We start from the raw sequence: 24,278 nt of genomic DNA, 5'->3' as shown, positions 1-24,278 counted from the left end.
TATATTTGGATTGCCAGTTCAATTATAAATTTTCATAGGAGGCATTTAAACTTAAAAAATGGTCTTTGTTTTTAAAATATACATAATATTTTTTAAGTGAATAGGTCCAAACAGTACAAGTGCTAGTCTGCTAAGAAAATAATAAGCCATAGTTTTGAATATTATCGGTAACTCCCGCTCATACGCTAGTAAAGTTTTCCTCATTCTCAAATGTCTTTGTACAGGGAACAGCAGGAAAAAACCTTTGATTGTCCAAGTGTTACTTGAATTTATATTGCAATAACTTTGAAGCACGTCATTTTTCATATTTTCCAAAGAGAAACACTTCTCCAATGCATATGAGCATTACAGTCGATCACCCAAACGAAGCCAGAAATTTCAACATGTCAAATATTGAATCTGATAGTTTCTTTTTTTTTTGGGGAGGGCAATCAAAAACCAACACGCCATCACGCCAAAAGATTTCCCCTCTCGTACATGTTGGTCGTGCTCATGCATGAGTATCGGTTCTTGGTAACTAGCCGCAGCATAGTTTTGCATGTTGTTCCAAACTGGAAAAGGAAACTTTGTCCTTAGGTTAGGGTTACCAATCGTAAATGTACATTTTTTTACCATAAAAATCGTGTTGATTGATTTTGATTTGAAAACTTGGGTTCTTGTGGATTTTTAAACCCATGAATATTTCTTTTGTGAATAAAATCTTTGGAAGGCACTCATCTCTATCCATCTAAAAACAATTTTATTAACGGTCAAATGACGTTTGCATATATCACATGTGCACCTACCATAAACTTATAAGACAGAGCAGTGTGGATTTAAAAAAAATATCGATTTGAAGTGTTTGTACCTAGATATGCATATCAAAGTAGTCACCTTTGGACTTTCATACAAATGTAGTGAATTGTCCTAATTCCTGTTTTTTCCACGACTTCGGCCGATTACTTCTAAACAAAATAATTGAACAATAACCTCAAAAGAGTGGTGTGTGGTTTTTTGATTCTGTTGCATGCTCCTGTGGAACGAGCGACGGAATCAAGACCAATCGTTTCCGGTTCGCGCTATCCGAATGCGAAAAGATATTCGTGTTCAGTCCAGTATGGATTATCTCGAAGATGGTGAGCTCGTTTCATGCTTATGATAACACATTTTTATCGTGGCAACGTTAAGTTTATGTAATTTTCAAACAAGCTATGGATGGTTCGTCACTACAAGTATTGCCATAAACTTTTATTCCTGTTTTATATAATTTCAATATATTGTACTGTAATGGCCCTGTACTCAGTTTTGATGGGCATTTATTTTATAATAACGGTTTGGCTTGGCACCGTGGTATTCGTCTCTTGGAAAATGAGGAGGAAACCTCCAATGTTTATGGCAATCACCGTACAAATAACTGTTAAGAAATAGCCTTAATTACTGGAATTCACTACATTTTTTGATTAATACTTGTAGTTTTTAGTCATTATTTGGTCACTAATTTAATTCATTCAGTCACTGAAGTCACTATTATTTTGCTGTCTGAGTCTGACCATAACCAGTACTGATATGGTAACCCTACCTCCGGTGAAGCTAGATAGGACCATTACTCCTTCCATTCCCAATTCTGAATGGGTATGCTTCATTTGATAGCACACTTGACTGCGAAAAGCCTAACTCCATATGAGCACGGAAGCGCACCTGAAACGCGTGTGGCCGACCGAAGTAGCTAGCGGTATCATCATCGTTACGGTGAACTCCAAGGCTTTAGCTGGAGAGCCGATCTACAGAAACAATCTACCGGTGCAAGTCATAAATAGTTGGTAATTATGAGTTGGCATGTGAGCAGTTTTCCATAGCCAGGGCGCCAAAATTAGTTTGTTAGAGAAACATCCTCCGATTTTCCCAGGGCTATCAAAAATAATATCTCCTCAGGCTCAGGTGCTCTGGCGGGCTCTTGGAACTCGGCACAACAAGTCCTTCGTGACAAAACGGAATGCGACATAAATGGGTGTAACCTTCTTCAGAGCAATTTCGGCTCTGTTTGTCTATCTGAACTATCCAAGGGGAAAAACGAACCTTTGCATGACTTTGGATGTTTGATGTAATAAGATCGGAGACTTGTATTCGCTCCGCGAGGCAGTCTATTTCGGTTCAACTCAATTACGAAACGTCAATCCGTTGGATGAATGTCTGCTCTTTTGAAATGTAATTGAAGTTGACAATTTATGTCAGAGCTGTCCCCATTCGACTCTGATTGACTCAGTGGTCGATTGCAAACAAAACCAATTTCAAATCTAAATCGAATTATCTATAATTTAATTTTGATTTATGTTCATCCCCACCACGCCAACCTTTCTGAATAATCATTCATCAGTTGAAATATGCTAATAGGTTCCGAAATCATACATTGTTTCAGCCCCGAATCGAACCCTTCTTCACTTTCACGATTGATTTATTCGCTTTTCAGTCTTCATTAACAACTTTCAATCCACCCCTTAAAAATCGAACCGCTGACGACGCACCCATCATGAAAGCGCAACGCCAAACGCTCTCAGAACATCATCGAATCTAATTGATCGCGTATCGACTGGAACTGCAATGTAAACTTTCATAATTGGTTTTACAAACAACATATGAGCAGCAGAGCCCAAGTGCTCTTCACTTTACTTGGCGTAGCACCCAAGTGCATCCATAATAGGATTTAGTTTAGAGTCCTTTACTGCTTCAGGAGCTTGATTGGGTAGGGTAAAAGAACCGGTTTTGGTCAGCCGAAGAAAAAATGTCTCTAAAAATGTATGGGAAGTCCTATTTAGACAACAAACGCAAGCTTTCAATCCATATAATGCATGAAAAATATCGGAATTGAGCTGAAACCATTTTTTCGCTTCGAAAATCTAAAATTAGTCAATATAGGCCGCTTGAACCAGTTTTGGCCAGAGATTTAGCTTCGTTTCCTAAACTGGCCAATCATATTCATCATTTTTCTTATGTTTTGACACAATTCGGACAAGTAAATGAAAACATCTCTGTCATATTAATGTGATCTACTGCACCCGAAAGGTTTCATGCTGATTGGCTATGTAAAACGGTCTACAGGCCAAAACAGGTGCTTCTACCCTAGCTATAAGAAAGGAGCAGCGCAACATAGTAAAGCAAATCTACTAATATTGGAAGGGTTAGCGAAAACTGTTGAAGGAATCAAATGGGTGCACGAAATATGTTCATTTATCATGCGAATCAACCCACTGCTGGTTGGTTTTGTTATTCGGAAAAACCCCTTGCTGTAGAAGTTTATAAGGATCATTCAGGAAAAATGGTTGCAAAGAAATCCACGATATTGCTAAATTTGGTTACGTTATTTGAGGACTATACATGTAGATTCGCCAGAAACAAAACCGCAATTATTAGGGTTTGAATAATTTGATTTGCGATTGGCGAGTTATTCTGATTCACTGTCAAGAACACATAAGACCAACTCTATTTAATAGTGAAGTAATCTCACTTGCAACTTTAGTATACAGATTGTAGACATTTGAATAGACGATTTAAAACAAGATCCAATTAAGATATCGAATAGTAGTTTTTGAAACTCGAAATTCGGAACTGATAGAACTGATGATTTTTACTTGGGAAATTACCCTCGATTGTCAGACAGTTATTCCTATAGTTTATCAGGAACAGGTTTATCTGGTCTTCCAATTCTAAATGAGAAAACTCTGGATCTAATAAAACCTTGTTCAAAACATCTTTTACCGTTCTTACAAATCTTTTAGCTTGTCCGTAACTGGAAGGATTGTATGGCGGACTTTTGAGAACATGTATTCCCTGTTTCTTCAATAATTCAACGAAAGCCGTAGTATTGAAGGGAGGACCACCATCAGAAACTGAAACATCAGGTAGGCCGAATCTCGCAAATATTGCAACCAGCTTTTTAAAAACCTTACCACAGTCTGTACCATTTTTCATACAATCTAGTTCCACCCATTTTGAATAAGTATCAACCAGTACAAGTATCAAGTCAATAAAAATGTATGATGCGCAAAATAAAAATTATCTACTTGAATTCTACTAAATGGTTTGGTAGTTGGTATCCATTTGGAGTCTATTTCCGTTTTTGGAACTATTACTCGTATCACAATTCGCTACATATTTTTTTAATAACGCTATAGAATTAATACCAAACCAGTAGACGCATTGCTTTGCTAAACGCTTCATTTTCACTATACCAGCATGGTTGGTACGCAAGAATTTTAAATCTTTATCTTTCATCATAACAGGTATCACAACCCTATTTTGGTATAATTAATAATCATCTACCATTTCTAAGTCTTGTTGATTAGCAAAAACGTTAATGAACTGTCTACCTACCTTAACAGGCCACCCATTATCCATAAAATTTATCACAGGTTGTAAAAATTTGTCTAATTTTATTAAGTTTGCAATTTCGCGATAATCAATGGGAAATGCTGTTAATCAAATCTTTATCAAATTCATCAGGAAATGATTGGCTCGAAGGAAAGCGGGAACATAAATTGGTGTTTCTTATTTTATGTGATGGTCTATATTGAATTTCAAACTCATAAATTGACAAAACTCTAGTACATATCTCTGCAGTCGATTTACATAAATGGATTTTTTTCCATTCCCCAAATTTGTGAAATTTTTTCACCGTAGGGGAAGTGGTGGTAAAATAAACACCTTGTCTTTTACCGAGAAAAAAAACAAATTTGACTGAGTTATGATCACGCACGAACGTTATAGAGCATAAATCGTAGTGTTCGGGTTAATACGGAGGTCAATTGAAGTAAAAATATCAATGACAACTAAGATATTAGAAAATCACGTTTGAAAATTAGAACTGAGGTAACTTTTAGCTCGAAGGTCTTGAGGTTTTTCAGTAAAGTGAATATTGTTATGATATGAAGTCAAATTTGATACTTTTAGATTTCTTTTTGAATGGTTTACAATCCTCAATGGATATATTTTCTGATTTGCAAGGAAAATTTTCAAAAATATTTGTTTTGCTCACGTTTTTGGCATGATGTTCATTTTACCACCAACAGCTGTTCATTTTACCCACATAGTGCAGGTAAAATTAATATTGCATCGATTTTTGCTAGCGATCAAAATATGTGAAAATTTAGCTACTTTAATCTGAAGTCGTGTCGCTGCTATAGATAACATCCTTTATTTTGATGTTGTGTGATAGAGCTATACAAATTCCTCGTTTTTCTATCAGGAACAAGATGATATCGTTAAGGTGTTCATTTTACCACCCCTTCCCCTACAAACCACAGCAAGCGCCTCTAAATGGAGTATGGGATAGTTCTTTTGTGGTGAATTAAATAAAAATGATGTAAAATATATAGGTCCTACCCTTCCCTCAATAATATGTGTAATTACTCCACCTAAACCGTAAGCAGAAGCGATGGGCGATTTTGGATCGATGTTCCGAAAAACGTTTTTTTTTGTTCCGATTAATCGATTTTTTGAATCCTTGTTAGGTGCACTTAAAATCAGCCTTGAAGTGTTTAATATATTTTTTTAAAATTCAAACGTTATTGAATCGGAGGAATTTGACAACCATATGCAATTTCATTTGGTCTTATTTTGAAAGCTTGTTTTTGTAAATTTTCATAAGCATGAGCTTGACATTCGAATCGATTCAAATGATTCGATTTAATTGGTGAAGCGATTCGACATATTGAATTTGTTCTGGTTACTTTGTTCTGGTCGAATTTGCCCAACGCTAAACCAGATGCGTCAGAAACGATAACAATTGGCTTGCTAGGCTCATAAAACTCCAAAAACTTAGCCTCTATCAACGAATTCCTACTTTTATCAAAGGCAGTGTTACAGTTATCATCCAAATGAATTTCTCTTCTGATTTCAACTAATTGTACAAATAATACAACTTTGATGATAAGCGAGGAATAAACCTATGATAATAATTGATCAGACTCAAGAATGATTTATGTTCTGTCACATTTTGTGGTGCTTTAGCCTGCTGAATGGTCGAAATTTTGTCAGGAGACGGTTTCAGCCCATTTTCGCTTATTACATGTCCTAAAATACCATGTTCGGTCACAAAAAACTAACACTTCGTCAAATTCACTTTAATATTAACATGTTCCAATCTTTTAAAAGCAATAATAATGTAGCCTTGCAATCTTCGAAATTTTTCCCTGCAACCAAAACGCCGTCCAAATAAACAGATACCGTTTTGATTCATATTACGGACACTTAAGGTCTCAGTAAAGTATAACTGATCAGAAAGCATATAAAATAAATCATTCTGTATGATTTCTCCACGTTATTGAGCCTTCAAAGCACTTAATTTTCGAATTGTGGGTGAAGATTTTGATTCCACAACATTAATAATTTTAAATAAATAGAAATGTGTGGACTTTTTATGATTCTTATTCCGGACGCTTGCTTACTTTTGCCTCATATTCCGGACACTTCGATTCGAATTCCGGACAGCTCGTGAAAATCATATACAGAAAAGGCAAAACTTCAATTGAAATCGTTAAACCACTAAACTGACGTATAAGGAAGTTGGGCATTATAAATTTGCAAATATATCTATAGAAAATGTTTATTAAAACGAGCCTCGAAAGTAAGAACATTTGAGCGGCAAAAATTGAAACATTTCGTGTGAAATGTTTCCCATACAAAGTTGAGTGTCCGGAATTTGAAGCTGTCCGTAATATGAATCAAAACGGTAGAGTAAAGTGGGGCAAAAGTTCGAGTGGGGCAAAAGTTTCTTTTTAAGATTTCTAGCTCAAATTAAATCAAAATTTAGAAATGTCATGGTGGTTCGAATGTTATTCAAGTAAGAGACTTTCACTCCAAATATCATAAAAATCGATTGAGATTTGGAAAAGTTATGGCTATTTGTTGTTTTTCGACGTAAATATTGTAATATTTGGTCAAACTTTCGATGCATGGAACCAAATGAAGATAAAACATTTTTCAATATTTTATGTAAGGGCGTATCTAGGCCTATCATAAGGATGCTTTGACGTGTATTAGTTATTTCATACATAGTTGGAATCAATTTTTGGCCCATAGCGGGGCAAAAGTTCGAATCTGCGGGGCAAAAGTTCGACCCATGTATAAATCCGCGGAAAATTTTTCAAATATCCTGAAATCTACATATTATCTTCAAATTTAGCAAAATTTGCCTGATCGTGCAAAAAATGTCACAAAAATTTTACATTTCCACTTAGTTTTGCGAAAAACTGCTATTTTTTGGGCGTATTACAATTAACCCTGTTTTGGGCATTTTTTGATGAAAATTTAGTGTGTATTTTTCGGCAAACATAAGTTTACGGCTGGTTTAAAGTATGCCTGACCTAAAAGTATTGATATTTTGTGTTTTAGCTAACGAACTTTTGCCCCACACTAGATTCGAACTTTTGCCCCACCGGTGGGGCAAAAGTTCGAATAAGACAATCAATTTTGAAACTGTTATAACTAAAAATGGGTAAATATTTTGACACAAGTTTGTTCAGCAAAATTATAGCCAATATGCTGAAGGTTCGCTGTATGGTATTTGTTTTGTTTCATCTGCTAATATTTTCCTGGAAACTTTGATTATACCACTAAGGTCGAACTTTTGCCCCACCTTACTCTACATGCTCAATACTGAGCAAAAAAAACTGTGCAATTGGCCAAACCTGCAAATACATCCTGAGCAGTGGGTAATGGTTCCGGGTCATTCGGCCGAATGCCGTTTGGCCGAAAGGGTCATTTGGCCGAAGACCATTTGGCCGAAAGGGTCATTTGGCCGAAAGGGTCATTTGGCCGAAATGGTCATTTGGCCGAAAGGGTCATTTGGCCAAATGCCATTTGGCCGAATGCCGTTTGGCCGAAATTGAAAACATAAGTGAACTACAATTAGCCTACCTTAATAATGAGTTTCAAAGTTGAATTCCAAAGAACAGTTAATTCTTAAAGAAGGATAAATCATCAGTGATATACAGCACTTTAGTATTAGTTCAAGGAACAGTCAAAGCTGAAAGAAGTACATTCTAAATGGTAGCAATTATTCACTTCTCTGCTAGCAGTAATAGCTGCTAGCATAGGTTTTTGCATTGCGTTTGTAGTCAGCTTTTGACAGTTGGTAAAACTGTTCATGACTTATTCGTCTTTCTGTAGCATCGGTTAGCTTCAATCCTTCTGATCCCAGCCAACAAATTTGTTCACATAACTGAGATTCAACTCAGGAAAGTGAACGCTTATTCGGAAATATAAGATTGTTTAAAATGCATAGATTCCCTCTATGTGTACAAAAGTGGAGGCCATATACGTATATTTCCGAAAATTCAGTCTAGTAAATACAACTTCGTAGGAATTCGTTTGGTGCTTTCTGTGATTTTGTATATAATAATGTTTTGCATTTTATGTGACTTTGTTTTAACAAACAAAAAATAAAAAATGTAAATAAAAGTAGGAACAAGTCTCCATGCAATGATCTTTAACCTTCCGTCAGTCGCTCAAAAAAAAGTTACACCAGCGGTCGCATCGTGTACTGAGTACACGCGGAGCAATTTTGATTGTACATCCAAAGCTAGGCAAGATAGAATATGGATGTCTTCGGTAAATTTCTTCAGTCCAACAGTACCAATTGGTCAGTGGACAAAAAACACTTTGGAAAAATCCTTAACTTCCTGTGGCCATCGGATTGTGCCCCGGGGGAACCGATGTAGTGGACATTTTGCAATGCAACATCTCGAACACAAATATCTCAGGATCTAGATTTTTTTAGCAAGATGGTATCTTCGGCAAAGTTGTTCAGTAGGTCAAGAGCTAACATGTGATAGGCTGCTTGTTTCGAAATTCTGCCACCAGATGGTGCTAGTGAGCATTTAATTTTTCAAACACCGATATCTCAAGATCCTGATTACCTAGAAAGATGATGTCTTCGACAAAGTTGTTTAGGTCAAGGACTAACATATGATAAGCTACCTAACAAGGAAAACTGCCACGAGATGGCGCTAGTGAGCATGCAATATTTTAATCGCGAATATCTCAGGATCCCGATTTTTTAGAAAAAACGTGTTTTCGGCAAAGTAGTTCAGTAGTTCAAGGGTTACCATGTGATGATCTTCTTGATTCAGAATTCTTTCAATAGATGGCGCTAGTGAGCCTGATATTTTTCGAACACAGATATCTCAGGATCCTGGTTACCTATAAAGTTGACGTCTTCGACAAAAGTGTTGAATAGGTCAAGGTTTGATCGCGAATGTCTTAAGATAATGATATGGCAAGATGGTGTTTTCGGCAAAGATGTTTAGTAGATCAAGGACTAAACATCTTCTTCTCTCTGGCGTTACGTCCCCATTGGGACAGAGCCTGCTTCTCAGCTTAGTGTTCTTATGACCACTTCCACAGTTATTCACTGAGAGCTTACAATGCCAATGACCATTTTGCATGCGTATATCGTGTGGCAGGTACGAAGATACTCTATGCCCTAGGAAGTCGAGAAAATTTCCAACCCGAAAAGATCCTCGACCGGCGGGATTCGAACCCACGACCCTCAGCTTGGTCATGCTGAATAGCTGTGCGTTTACCGCTACGGCTATCTGGGCCGGACTACGGACTAAACATGGTATATGCAGTTTGATTCGGAATTCTTCCACAAAACGAAATTTTCGAATGCAAGTATTCTAGGATCCTGGTTAGGAAAATGAAATTAGATTACAAAGATGGTGTCTTTGATGAAGTTGTTCTGTATATCACTGGCCAACGTGTCAAGTGTAAAACATACCTACTCAAAAATCTTCCACATTCAATTCAAAATGCAATGGGCTGCTAGATTTCAAATACTTCCATCAGGCTAGAGAAAGAGCTCCTCGTTTTACTTTTCAAATACAGAATCTCAAGTTCCCGATTATTTTAAAACTTGACGTCTTCATCAAAATTATTGGGTAAGGAAAGTGCTCACATGTTATTGGCAATTATATTTGGAATTATGTAACCCTGCGCCAGTGGGCATTTAATTTTCTGAACATCTTATGATACTGATCATTTGGGCTCATCAATACACGTTTTGTCAAATGTTAAAACATTTCGTTACCAGTAAATTAATAGATAAGCACAAAATAAAATTAAACATATAGGGTTCATTCTACTTCAAATTCTAGGTTCAAATTGAACAATACTATTTTTATATTTAGTTGAAAAGTAGGACACAAACTTCTCGTTGCTGATGATAATCTAAATTTGTTGCTGCACATCTCGTGAGAGCACACTCTCGCAGTACTGGTCGGGTTTGATATTATGGCACGTCTTTTTCCTCGGGAAAATCAACTTGAGCGATAGACTTATGATTATCACCGTGACCGATCATTTCACTCCCTGGTTGTTTACAAATAAATTCAAAGTGCTCTTTGAGCTAGTATAACCATAATATGGTTATACTAGTGGGGATTTTTTTTATTATCGTACAAATTGGGCCGAAGGGTCTCAGATTTTCATGAAACTTTTTCCACAGGCAGGGCTCATGGATATATGAATAAAAAAAAATTGAGAAAAATTCAGGGTCGCCTATTTTTCCGGAAAACTCAGGTGGAAATTTTTTGTTTTCCCTTGACTACTTATTTTGAAAAATCATAACTCAAGAACGAAGCATCGTAGAAACAAAGTTTTTATATGAAAATTTAAGCAAATTTTCTCAAAAATCCAAAAAAAATATGAACTGGAAAAAGTTTTCCACAAAATTTTCCACCGTTGGGAAAATTTGTAAAGAAAAGCCGGAAAAACTATGCCCGAACTCGTGGAAAATTTTCAAAAAAATATTTTCGAGAAGGTAATTTTATAAGCTTTAATCACTGAAATTTTTGGAATGCACTTTTTTTTCGTTTTTGAGTTATGGCCAATTTTGTGAAAAATGTCCAGATGTGCCATATAAGACTTTTCTTTGAAAAATCATAACTCAAGAACGAAACATTGTAGAAATAAAGTTTTTATATGAAAATTTAAGCAAATTTTCTCAAAAATCCAAAAAAAAATATGAACTGGAAAAAATTTCCGCAAAATTTTCCACCGTTAGGGAAATTCATAAAGAAAAGCTGGAAAATCTATGCCCAAACTCGCGGAAATTTTTTATTAAAATATTTTTGAGAAGGAAACTTTATAAACTTCAATTCTAGTAACTTTTAGGATGTACTTTTTTTTTTTGTTCCTGAGTTATGGTCAATTTTGTGAAAAATGACCATATTAGCCTTTTCTTTGAAAACAAATCTTTGCATTTTTTACAAAATTGACCATAGATCAGGAACTAAAGAAGAGTACATCCTAAAAGTTACCAGAATTGAAGTTTATAAAGTTTCTTTCTTAAAAATATTTTATTAAAAAATTTCCGCGAGTTCGGGCATAGATTTTCCAGCTTTTCTTTATGAATTTCCCTAACGGTGGAAAATTTTATGGAAAACTTTTTCCAGTTCATATTTTTTTTTTGATTTCTGAGAAAATTTGCTTAAATTTTCATATAAAAACTTTGTTTCTACAATGTTTCGTTCTTGAGTTATGATTTTTCAAAGAAAAGTCTTATATGACACATCTGGACATTTTTCACAAAATTGGCCATAACTCAAAAACGAAAAAAAAGTGCATTTCAAAAATTTCAGTGATTAAGGCTTATAAAATTACCTTCTCGAAAATATTTTTTTGAAAATTTTCCACGAGTTCGGGCATAGTTTTTCCGGCTTTTCTTTACGAATTTTCCCAACGGTGGAAAATTTTGTGGAAAACTTTTTCCAGTTCATATTTTTTTTGGATTTTTGAGAAAATTTGCTTAAATTTTCATATAAAAACTTTGTTTCTACGATGCTTCGTTCTTGAGTTATGATTTTTTAAAGTAAGTAGTGTCAAGGGAAAACAAAAAATTTCCACCTGAGTTTTCCGGAAAAATAGGCGACCCTGAATTTTTCTCAATTTTTTTTTATTCATATATCCATGAGCCCTGCCTGTGGAAAAACTTTCATGAAAATCTGAGACCCTTCGGCCCAAACCCGTACGGTAATAAAAAAAAATCCCCTAGTACAAAGAGCACTTTGAATTGATTTGTAAACAACACAGGCAATGACTATCACTTTCGAGGTGATTCGAAAAATGTTGTAGAGTGCGTGTCATCCCGTAAGTCGCCATGAGAGACCGAGTTTCTCATATCACTTTGCACTAACTCACATCCATCTTCGTTTTTGTTTAACAGCTTTCTGCCGCCCATGAGCCTCTGTACGTGCCATAAATTCTTTTGTTCTTTTGACTTTTACTGTGCGCAGTGTGTTGGTGCTGTCTCGCTCTCTCTTACGGGCAACTTGAAAACAGCGCGCACAGTAAAAGTCAAACGTTTTATAGCATGCATAGGCTCATTAGATATTAGAAAGGCCTTTTCATGGGACAGGTCCATGTTGCATTCGTTTCTATCGGTGAAGGACCGGTGATTACCAAGGGTGAAGAGCGACTGTCAAATGGAAGTAAAATTTTAAAGCCGCGTGTACTAAGTCTAGCACCAGTTTTAAGGCTATTATTTGCATTATTTAAACCAATCATTGTGCTTGAAATATACTCTTTGAAAGCAGAAAAATACTACGTGCTACTGCAGTATGCCATTGACAGTTTTATCAGAAAATCAGTTGAATTCACAGAATAGATGTTATTTAGAAAACCGATTACGCCTTCATCATTATTTGATCGTTATTTTATATTATTGTTTACCTTTTAGAACCACCGACACGTTCGGCATTTGCATAGAAAAACTGTCAAAGACCTTCCGAATCAGCTGTCTCGTGAAAAGGCCTATTGCTTTATTGTAACCACTATTGACAGTTCTTTGATCTCAGCACAGACAAAAAGGCGTCACACTCTCATCGGTGTCCATCGATCATTTTTTTAACGACCGATTCGTATATATGCGACCAACTGCAGGCTGCATCGCTCGCGTCGTATTCATTCGTGTTTGACGTTTACACACTACCGCCACCTATTGGCCCATCGGCCAAACAAAGTCATTTTAGCATTGGGCTTACACGTTTTCGCGGCAATGATTTTGGTCGTCATATTTTCAAATATAGTCAAACCTGTATTAGTCGAAGTTCCATAGTTCGATATCGACTCGTGAAACCATACTTTAAACAAAAAATCATACTTACTATAATGCTCTCTTTTATCAGCTTTCTAAAGAATATCTGTCCCATGAGTCGATGATCTTTTGAGTATCGACTGGAAAATTGACTGTACTTGAAATTCTGAAGTATATTCTGATGGGATTTTCATGCTGAAGAGCACCGCTTTCGAATCAAACGGTTTATTACATGTTAAACATGCTTCAGTCTTGGACAGAATAAACAACTTAGTTGAAGACGTCATTTTCATGATAAAGCAATTACGATCGTAGATATTTGGGTTGAAAATATAGTATACTCAGTAGCACCATCTAGTGGAAGAATTCCCAAACAAGTGTGGCCTATCACAAGTTTATACTTGACTTACTGAACTTTTGAGCCAAGAAGTTTATATTTGGATGTAATCGGGATCCTCAGATATTAGCAATCAAAATATACATGCTCACTAGCGCCACCATTTTAAAATTTGAGGTTCCTTGCATTTAGGCTTTCATCTTATGAACAACCTTGCCGAAGGGGTAATATTTCTTAGTAATGAAAATATCTCAGGATCATTTTTCTAAGCGATCAGAATCCAAAAATATCTGCGTTCGAAAAGTGTCGTTTTGTGGAAGAAATCCGAATCAAACGGCGCATCACATGTTAAGTCCTTAATCTACTAAACACCTTTGCCGAAAACACCATCTTGCTAATATATCGTTATCCTGAGATATTCGCGATCAAAATACGACATCTGTTGGTAGAATTTCAAGTTGGGTGGCATATTACATGCTAGACCTTGACCTATTCAACACTTTTGTCGAAGACGTCAACTTTATAGGTAACCAGGATCCTGAGATATCTGTGTTCGAAAAATATCAGGCTCACTAGCGCCATCTATTGAAAGAATTCTGAATCAAGAAGATCATCACATGGTAGCCCTTGAACTACTGAACAACTTTGCTGAAAACACCATCTTTCTAAAAAATCGGGATCCTGAGATATTCGTGATTAAAATAGTGCATGCTCACTAGCGCCATCTCGTGGCAGTTTTTTTCTTGTTAGGTAGCTTATCATATGTTAGTCCTTGACCTACTAAACAACTTTGTCGAAGACATCATCTTTCTAGGTAATCAGGATCTTGAGATATCGGTGTTTGAAAAATTAAATGCTCACTAGCACCATCTGGTGGCAGAATTTCGAAACAAGCAGCCTATCACATGTTAGCTCTTGACCTACTGAACAACTTTGCCGAAGATACCATCTTGCTAAAAAATCTAGATCCTGGGATATTTGTGTTCGAGATGTTGCATTGCGAAATGTCCACTACATCGGTTCCCCCGGGGCACAATCCGATGGCCACAGGAAGTTGAGGATTTTTCCAAAGTGTTTTTTGTCCACTGACCAATTGGTACCGTTGAACTGAAGAAATTTGCCGAAGACATCCATATTATATCTTTCCTAGCTTTGAATTTACTATCAAAATTGCTCCGCGTGTACTCAGTACACGATGCGACCGCTCGTGTGACGGGCCTTATAAAAAAAAGTTACACGAGCGGTCGCACTGGTGTACTGAGTACACGCCTAAAAACTTAGGTTAAAAACACGATGTTTTCGAATACTTTTCGTTGATTTTTTCGAAAAATTTCTTCTCTACAAGCAAGAAGAAGAGTAGATCTGGGAATAGGACCAACACCCGGATCAATTTGAAGGGATTTTCAACGTGTTTTTCGACTTTTCGCAAAGTGCGTGTACTCAGTACACTAGGGCGACCGACGGTGGGTTAAATCGCTAATCATATAGGCTACCACTATGCCGTTCGGTCGCTCTTGAATGACAGGGAAATTTGGCAAATATAAATCTAACAATATAGCTCATCTGCACGTACTTCTACCCACCCATACTACAACGGTGGCAGGGCCACCCACGTTCAAGAGAATTTGGCGTCGGCACATTTATTCCTCGTTTTATTATGATGCATTAGCAATTATATTCATTATTCAGCCAAAAAATATGTTTACAAACTGAGATAACAACTCAATAGAGTAATCGCTTATTCGGTATAAACAAATGGTTTAGAATACATACATTATAGACAATTTATCATGGTCAATACAACTCTAGACAAGTTGATTTGGCGTTTACTACAACCAACGTGTATGATATTGTCTTGCAGTTTATATGACATGATTTTTACAAACAAACCAAAGCAAAGAGAAGAAAACATAGTGAGACAAACCACGAATTTCTGACCATCAGTTATTGAATAAATACAACTAGAAATCTTATAAGAAGCCAGTGAAACGCTGAAGGAACTTTCTGTGTTATAGACCATATTCATCGAATAACATTATGCAGCTGTAACAGCACTGGACCTCAGTCGCTCCCCCAGTACGTGCTCCACAAAGTGAAGTGATTACGGAGGAAATTAAACAGAAATTCGTATATAAAGTGATGTTTTTGTGTTTCTGTAAGTTTGTGACGTTTAATTATCCAATATGTAAGTTTATTCAAAAATTTCGGTTTATGCCTGATTTTGAGAAGCATACGGCGACGTGTAATCTTCCCCTGTATGATTTTATATTTACATCAAATGAACATATATCTAATCACACATTGAAGATTATAATAACAACCTAATCAAGTAAAGTAGAAATCGTAAAGGAATGACAACTTGAAATTACATATTTTGTGTAATGAAATTTGATAAGATGCAAATTCAAATATGCTCCATAAACAACTTGTAACAACTCAGTTTTGCATCGTATCCAATTACAACGCAAACTGAATGTTTATACAATTTTACAATAACATCCTTATATGATCACTGGTTTGCTGGGATAGTACTTACTAAATTAATTAATTTCTAGCAAACACAAGTTTGGCTTCTTCTTTTCACAACGGAGAAACAGTTAGCTTTTTTTCCGTAAGTGTTCACCAAGTCGTTCAGTCTATTTTTTAATAAGACTCTATGAACGTATAATAAGCATTAGTTCCATTAACTATAAACAATATTAAAATATGAAAGAACAGCCTATGATCAAAATAAGGAAAAATCTCTTATAAAAATTGAGCTAGTGTATATAATATTTTTTATATCAGTACTAGTGGTCCCGGCAAACTTCGTCTTGCCATCAAGTAGGCTGTTGAAAACCGCTACGAATTGTCCCATATAAAATGACAGTTCCGTTCACTCTCATTTTTCCGACATTCCCGGTGAATATCATGGAACTTTTATACACACAAACACGTCGGAACCCTTGACGAACAAAATGGAGAAAGAATCATCCAAATCCGCTGACCCGTTCGTAAACCATTTCGTGACATACAAACACCATTCCATTTTTATTTATATAGATAGATAGATAACTATAAAGAACTGCCGATGATTTAAAGAAGGTAAAAATCCCAATCAAATAAATAAGTCAATTATTGCCAATAGTAATGAAATCAGTACAAGTTGAAAGAATAGCGTATGCTTAAAAAAAGGAAAAAATTTTAAGACATTATCAAAAACATTTCAAACCATAGCACACCGTTGATAGCCCAGAGACAAAACAGCCATGAGCTCAGTGTCTAGACACGCGTTCACAGCTTTGTCCTGAATGAACGGATAGTTTTGCTCCAATAGACACTTATATAGCGACAAACATGACGTCCCGCCACACCATAAAGATCAAGCAGTTAACTAGCAGATCAGTTATTGACACGCACGGTGCTCCGATTACCGTTATTATCAAATAAAATATACCATTCAAACGGCAGTCAGCAGTTGATTCCTGACGTTGTTCTGCACCTGTGGGCCAATTTTGAAAAAAATCTTTAGTCAGAATTTTGAGTTACGCCCTTTTGAAGTTTATATGATAGAAATCACACGAAATATGCTACTTTAACTTGTTTAAACAAAGAGATTATAACAAAATTTTGTAGTTTTCATTGTTTATATGGTTTAAGATATTTAAAAATACATTTTCCTAAAATTTTTCTCGACCGACATTTGAAAAGGGCCAATGCTATGTTTAGTTATTACTAATAAGCCAATACACCAAAAATTTATATCTACCAAATTAACGCCTATTAGTGATTTTAGGTTTTTGTCCAAAGCATTCAAATTTGTATGAAAAATTCTTGGACAGTATATGCAGATATGCCCTTTTGAAATGTACGGAAAGAATATGGAATATGGTGGATTCTGCTCTATCTGTAACACAGCGTAATAAAAATAACACTTTTGCGTGTCTCAAGGATGAAATTATGTGTCCCTAGTAGATTTGGGGTCGCCGAATCTGATGCCGTTTTCAGAAATGTCCCTGCACGTCACAATTTTTAGCTACAGGTCGCCAAAGTTGTATGAAACACTGGTTTAATTGATGTTTACATGAAATTTTAAGTATGATTTATCAAACTTTCTTGTGATATAATCAAGCAAGCATGCAAATTAGGACTTAATCTTTCGATTCAGATAAAATTTGGTTGAAAGTGCGCGATAAAATTTAGATTAAATCGATTTTTTCAACATGTTTGCAGTCCCCATACAAAACTTTTCGTTTCTCTTATATGGCAAAATACAATACTTTTCTAAAACATCAAAAAATAACTTTTGAGCATCGATTGTATTATGAACTTTGCTGATAAGTATTGTTAAACACATAATGTTTGAAATCTGTGGCAAATTAAGTAAATAAATTGCCTTAGCTGGAAAACTTGCATGCAAGTTGGTTGAACGCTCTCTCGCTACGTAGCAAACAAGAGAGTGAATATCAACACTCATAGGCTTCTTCGATTGCAATGTGCTACGAACTGTTATGGTTCATGAACTGTTACACTCTCTGAATATGGTTCGATCGGCTTATTCAGATCGAAATCCAAACACTGCCTTCAATATTATAGGACATTTGAAGGGTGAAATAAAAGGTAAATGAGTGATAGTCATTATCATCACATACAACTGGTACCAAATATTTTTTCGAAAATAGTTCCAAATTTTGAGAAACAATTCGTTAGATGCATTTCACCATACAAATATTTTTCGCATTAACTTTTAGCCATTTTTCGTGCATACTCTAGCGCATGTGCGTTACTGTGCGGTGAGTAGCGAATCAGGCCATGCATCTAACCCATTAATATTTGTATCAGCCTAATGATATATGCAAATTAAAATGATTGCCATTGCAAATAAATAAAGATAACTTGGCAATTCCTAAAGATAGTCTTTTGTTACCCGATCTGACCCACAGGAACATATTTAGAAACTAAATATTTGTACCGTAATCCGGGGACAAATTGATCACTATTTCAAAACTTTTCGTTTTGTTACTGTCTAGAATTCAAATATTGTCAAATTAATTTCGACAAAATCAGTTCTTCATTGATCTCTATCAGTTTGCGTAATCGATTTTTAATAAAATAATGTTTAACATTAAAAATAATAATTTTTATTATTTCAATATCAATATCATAAATTCAAAATGACACGCTGGGGCGAAATTGATCACCATATAAAAAGTTGGATTTACTATAAAAAAAAATCCCTACTAAATTTGGATCTGCTGAATCTAAAAGTGATGTGAATTTTTTAACAACTTGTAAAATTAAACTTTGTAAATCTGCATAATAAGCTTAAATGAAGGCAATTTCCCTTGAAATAAACAGATTATTTGTTAAAAAACGGTTTGATGTGCAAAAAACTGTGTTATGCTGTACGATTTCAGAAATGTGTTCATTAGTTCACACTTGAGCGTACACAACATTTTTAATTCTCAAAGTTGGCATGGAGGCTTAGTACCAGCGAAATGTTTAGTACCAACAGTACATTTCTAACAGCATTGCTTACACCTTCAAAAACTGTGAATGTTTCTTTGTAAAACTGACCCTAATAAAAATGAAATAGTTCAAAATCATCATTAGAAATCTATATACTGAAAAACATGGAATATCTGCGATAAAAATGAAGCACCTTGGAAGGAAATGCAATTTTATACCGACCTGATCGACCTGATCGTTAAGTATTCGCTAAGGGTTGCGAGTTTTAGTATATTTGCTTTCACTAGGTCTAAGTATACGAGTTAAAAGAGAGAAAAAAAACATCTCATACAAATTTCGCGTAAAGTTTCTCAACCTAGAGTACAGAATCATTTCGTTACAAGAGATTTTTTTATAAAATGTTCATAGCTGATTTTTAATCAGATACAAGCCCTGCAAAATGGTATATTCGACGGAAAAAATTTGAATGATAAATATAAAAATACAGTTAAAAAATACAGTTACAAAATATTAGAAAACGACAAAGCGAAAAACTTTGTAGAACAATACGAATCAAATTTAAAAAGCAACTGACTTGAAAATTCAAAATTGTCTGTCAAAATTATCTTTCTGGATCCGAATGACCCTTGCACAGCCACGGTAGCTTTTAGTATTTCGATAATTAACTAATATAACATGGAGTTCTTATATGTTGCATAATCTTGATAAAAATCTGCGACACATCTTGAGCTAACAAACTTCACACACCCTCCGACTGAGTCTTTCATCGTTCGTATTGGGAAACGCCCTCATCGCATTTCTAACGGTCACCTCGTGCTGATTGGCTGCCTTCGCAAGCCAACGAACGAAAGCACTGATAATGTGCATGGGAATGAATCGAAACAAAACAGCGCCTGGCTTCTCCATTCTCCATTATGCCCCTCACTGGTTCCTACCGTGCAATGGCGGCGACCAACGGCAAGCAATCAGCTCATAGGTTCACAGTCAACTGGCGGGCATAAGACGACAAGTGCGCAGTGAGTGCCACTTTGATTGCTCTTGTAGAAATTATTAGGCTTTGTATGGTACATAATCCTGTACATTTTATGAGGGTTTTGGAATACCATTAATTTGCCCAATTTAATTTTCATTCTTGATTCAAGACCGGTATCTTATTTTTTACAATTATTACGTTATTCCGGTATTCAAGTTTCTGATTCTAAATATGAAACGTTTGAAATAAAAAGTAGTTTTTAGAATGAATCAGTTGGCTCTATACTGTCAAGTCTTTACAACTCGATATTGCAGGGACCATCGGATTTAGATATTTGAAATGTACATTTTTCGGACATTCAAATTATGTATCAAAAATTTTTATAATTTTCCTTTTTAAAAGTTATTTTTCACTCGGTGTTCCCTTGGATTACCGTTGCACTGATTTTGTGTTCTACAATATCGCGTTCTGTAGAGTTGACTGTAACATTTGATTGATCATTAAAATGATATCTTCAGTTAACATGACCCTTTCGCATGCTGCCTGGCGACCATTGGAGGGTTGAGATTGATAATTAAGCTGATTCTTCAGTATCGAGTTAGAAAGAGTTGATTTTAGTTTTAAACTTTAGAATCGTCATTCTTCGCAATGTGCGTCTTATTTGAATTTGGGATAAAACGATATTTGGTATAATAAATCAAATTTAAGAAAAGAAATTTTTTTTTTGATTTTTTTAGAACTGTTGAATTCTTTGGCCTACTCTGAGCTTTTGGCCTACTATATCCCCAATTGATCCACAGAACATGATCTGAAAACCCCTGCACTTAGAATGGCAATGCTGTGGAAAAACATACCACAATCTTCCCATCGCTTACTGAAGTTGCTAGAATAAACAATTGAGGTTCCCATGGTATCATACCTTACTGGAAGGATATATGTTGAGCATTTCCGAGCGGATATCCACAGTTGCAGACAACTCGCGATCGCGGTAGGATCCATATCCTAAGATTGAAAAGTATTGTTTCGTCCCGCTCAAGACTTAAGGATTACTACAAAAAAGTGCAAAGTGGCGAACGAAAGGCTTTCTAAACCTAAATTGGATAAACTGCTTTCGAAATGTGCACCTTTACTACAGTGGGCGCCCATATTTATGCCAGCGGCGGCATTGAACCACAGCTTGCTGAGAGCGGCGGCACTGTATCCCATCATGTTCAATTCGACATTGCCTGGGTGAGAATTATTTGCAATGGTAGAAGAAATGTAAATAACTAGTGAAAATGAATACATTATTGAACGAAGTTCAATTCAGAGATTTCTATAATGGATAGTGAGTTACCTACACGTGGAATGCATGGTGCAGTAAGCAACTATAAGATTATGTATTCTAAAGAATAGAAAAAAAAGTTTTGAAATGTGGATACAATTGATAAAATAAACATTAATAAATAACATTTTATAGTTGGTTTGAAAACGAGTAAAATGTTAACTGATTACAGTATAATCAATTACTTGAACTGCATATTTGTTACATATGTATTTTCCTTTTCTTTTTTTTTTTTTATTTCTTTATTAGTATCATTCCAAACATTACATTCATTTCTTATATCTAGGTGTTCTGTGTTATTAGACAACACTATCATCCTAATTTGGTAAAACAAATTTAAGATTTAATTAACATTTTGTTAACAACATATTACATTTCATTTGCCGTAGCAGTTCAGTTTTTTTTTTACAGGTGAGTTGATTTCACCTGCTTATAAGAGAAAAAAAACGTTTTTAATATACTTAACCTAACTTAACCTAAACATATAACGTATTAATCGTGGCAATAGAAGATTGTAACGATTTTTGCCTGAAATCATTGATTATTTTATTTGACATTTGTTCCAATGTTTCAACATTGGATATTCTATGTAACTCATTGGTACTATACCAGGGAGGAAGCCTCAGAATCATTTTCAAAATTTTATTTTGAATTCTCTGCAGAGCTTTCTTCCTGGTATTACAACAGCTAGTCCATATTGGTACAGCATACAACATGGCTGGCCTGAAAATTTGTTTGAATATCAAAAGCTTGTTCTTAAGACAAAGTTTTGATTTTCTATTAATAAGGGGATAGAGACATTTTACATGTTTATTACATTTGGCTTGAATGCCCTCAATGTGATTTTTGAAAGTTAAATTCTTATCAAGCATGAGCCCTAGATACTTAACTTCATCTGACCAATTTATTGGAACCCCTCTCATCGTGACAACATGTCTACTTGAAGGTTTCAAATAAAAAGCTTTTGGTTTATGTGGGAATATTATTAGTTGAGTTTTGGAAGCATTTGGAGAAATCTGCCATTTTTGCAAGTATGAAGAAAAAATATCCAAACTTTTTTGCAATCGACTACAGATGACACGCAGGCTTCGTCCTTTGGCGGAGAGGCCTGTGTCATCCGCAAACAAAGATTTTTGACATCCCTGAGGTAGCTCAGGTAAGTCAGATGTGAAAATATTGTACAATATTGGTCCCAAAATGCTGCCTTGAGGAACACCAGCTCTTACAGGAAGTCTTTCAGATCTGGAGTTCTGATAATTAACCTGAAGTGTACGATTTGACAGATAACTTTGAATTATTCTAACAATGTATGTTGGAAAATTAAAGTTTTTCAATTTTACAATCAAACCTTCATGCCAAACACTGTCGAATGCTTTTTCTATGTCTAGAAGAGCAAGACCAGTAGAGTAGCCTTCAGATTTATTGGAACGGATCAAATTTGTTACACGTAAAAGTTGATGAGTGGTCGAATGTCCATGGCGGAATCCGAACTGTTCATTGGCAAAAATTGAATTTTCGTTGATGTGGGCCATCATTCTGTTCAAAATAACCTTTTCAAAAAGTTTACTGATGGAGGAAAGCAAACTGATTGGACGATAGCTAGAAGCTTCTGCAGGATTTTTGTCTGGTTTTAAAATTGGAACAATCTTAGCATTTTTCCATTTGTCAGGAAAATATGCTAATTGAAAACATTTGTTAAATATATCAACTAAAAATGATAAGCTACTTTCTGGAAGTTTCTTGATGAGGATGTAGAAAATTCTATCATCGCCAGGAGCTTTCATGTTTTTAAATTTTTTAATAATAGTTCTCACTTCTTCCAAATCAGTCTCCCAGGCATTTTCGAAAACGTTCTCTTGATTGAGAATATTTTCGAACTCCTGAGTAACTTCATTTTCAATTGGACTAGTAAGTCCTAAATTAAAATTGTGCGCACTTTCAAACTGCATAGCAAGTTTTTGAGCTTTTTCGCAATTAGTTAGTAATAATTTGTTTTCCTCTTTCAATGCCGGTATTGGCTTCTGAGGTTTTTTCAAGATTTTAGATAATTTCCAAAAGGGCTTAGAGCCAGGGTCCAATTGAGAAATTTTATTTTCAAAATTTTTGTTTCTTAATTGAGCAAAACGTTTCTTGATTTCTTTCTGCAAATCCTGCCATATAATTTTCATAGCAGGATCGCGAGTGCGTTGAAATTGCCTTCTCTTCACGTTTTTAAGACGGATCAAGAGTTTAAGATCATCGTCTATAATCACGGATTCAAATTTTACTTCACATTTTGGAATTGCAATGCTCCGGGCTTCAACAATGGAATTTGTTAAAGTTTCAAGAGCATTGTCAATATCAAGTTTAGTTTCTAAAGAAATGTTAACATCAAGATTAGAGTCAACATACGTTTTATATATATTCCAGTCGGCTCGTAAATAATTGAAAGTGGAGCTGATAGGATTGAGAATCGCTTCTTGGGATATTTGAAATGTAACAGGGACATGATCAGAATCAAAATCAGCATGAGTAATCAGTTGGCTACAAAGATGACTAGAGTCGGTTAAGACCAAATCAATCGTAGATGGATTTCTAGAAGAGGAAAAACATGTGGGGCTATCGGGGTATTGAATTGAGAAATATCCTGAAGAGCACTCATCAAATAAAATTCTGCCGTTGGACTTACTTTGAGAATTATTCCATGACCGATGTTTGGCATTAAAGTCACCAATGACAAAATATTTTGACTTATTGCGAGTCAATTTACGCAAGTCAGTTTGGAGCAAATTACCTTGCTGCCCAGAGCATTGAAAAGGCAAATAGGCAGCTATGAAAGTATATTTACCAAACTGTGTTTCAACAGAAACACCTAAAGTTTCAAAAACTTTAGTTTCAAATGATGAAAACAGTTGATGTTTTATACGCCTATGAATGATGATTGCAACTCCCCCACATGCCCCATCAAGTCGATCGTTACGATAAACAAAAAAGTTAGGATCTCTTTTGAGTTTAGATCCAGGTTTTAAATACGTTTCGGTAATAACTGCTATATGCACGTTATTAACCGTAAGAAAATTAAACAGCTCGTCCTCTTTACCATTCAGAGAACGAGCATTCCAATTTAAAATATTTAAATTATTATTTG

At 35.3% G+C, this 24,278-nt stretch overlaps 1 protein-coding gene across 2 annotated transcripts in view; it reads left to right on the top strand.

The window, feature by feature from the left end:
* Positions 1 to 24,278, top strand: part of LOC5578575 (homeobox protein vnd) — a 45,575-nt gene that overhangs the window by 8,033 nt on the left and 13,264 nt on the right. The window contains exon 1 of one of the 2 annotated variants that reach the window (XM_021851419.1): positions 20,815 to 21,057. The exons of the other annotated variant lie outside the window; for it this stretch is intronic. Within the exon in view, the coding sequence (XP_021707111.1) occupies positions 20,978 to 21,057 (80 nt within the window). The 5' untranslated portion in view covers positions 20,815 to 20,977. Of the gene's footprint in view, positions 1 to 20,814; positions 21,058 to 24,278 lie in introns of those variants that run through there. 2 annotated transcript variants of the gene reach the window in all.

This window comes from Aedes aegypti, chromosome 3 (assembly GCF_002204515.2).
Source record: "Aedes aegypti strain LVP_AGWG chromosome 3, AaegL5.0 Primary Assembly, whole genome shotgun sequence".
Classification (NCBI taxonomy): domain Eukaryota; kingdom Metazoa; phylum Arthropoda; class Insecta; order Diptera; family Culicidae; genus Aedes; species Aedes aegypti.
This window is presented reverse-complemented; position numbering and strand designations above follow the sequence as displayed.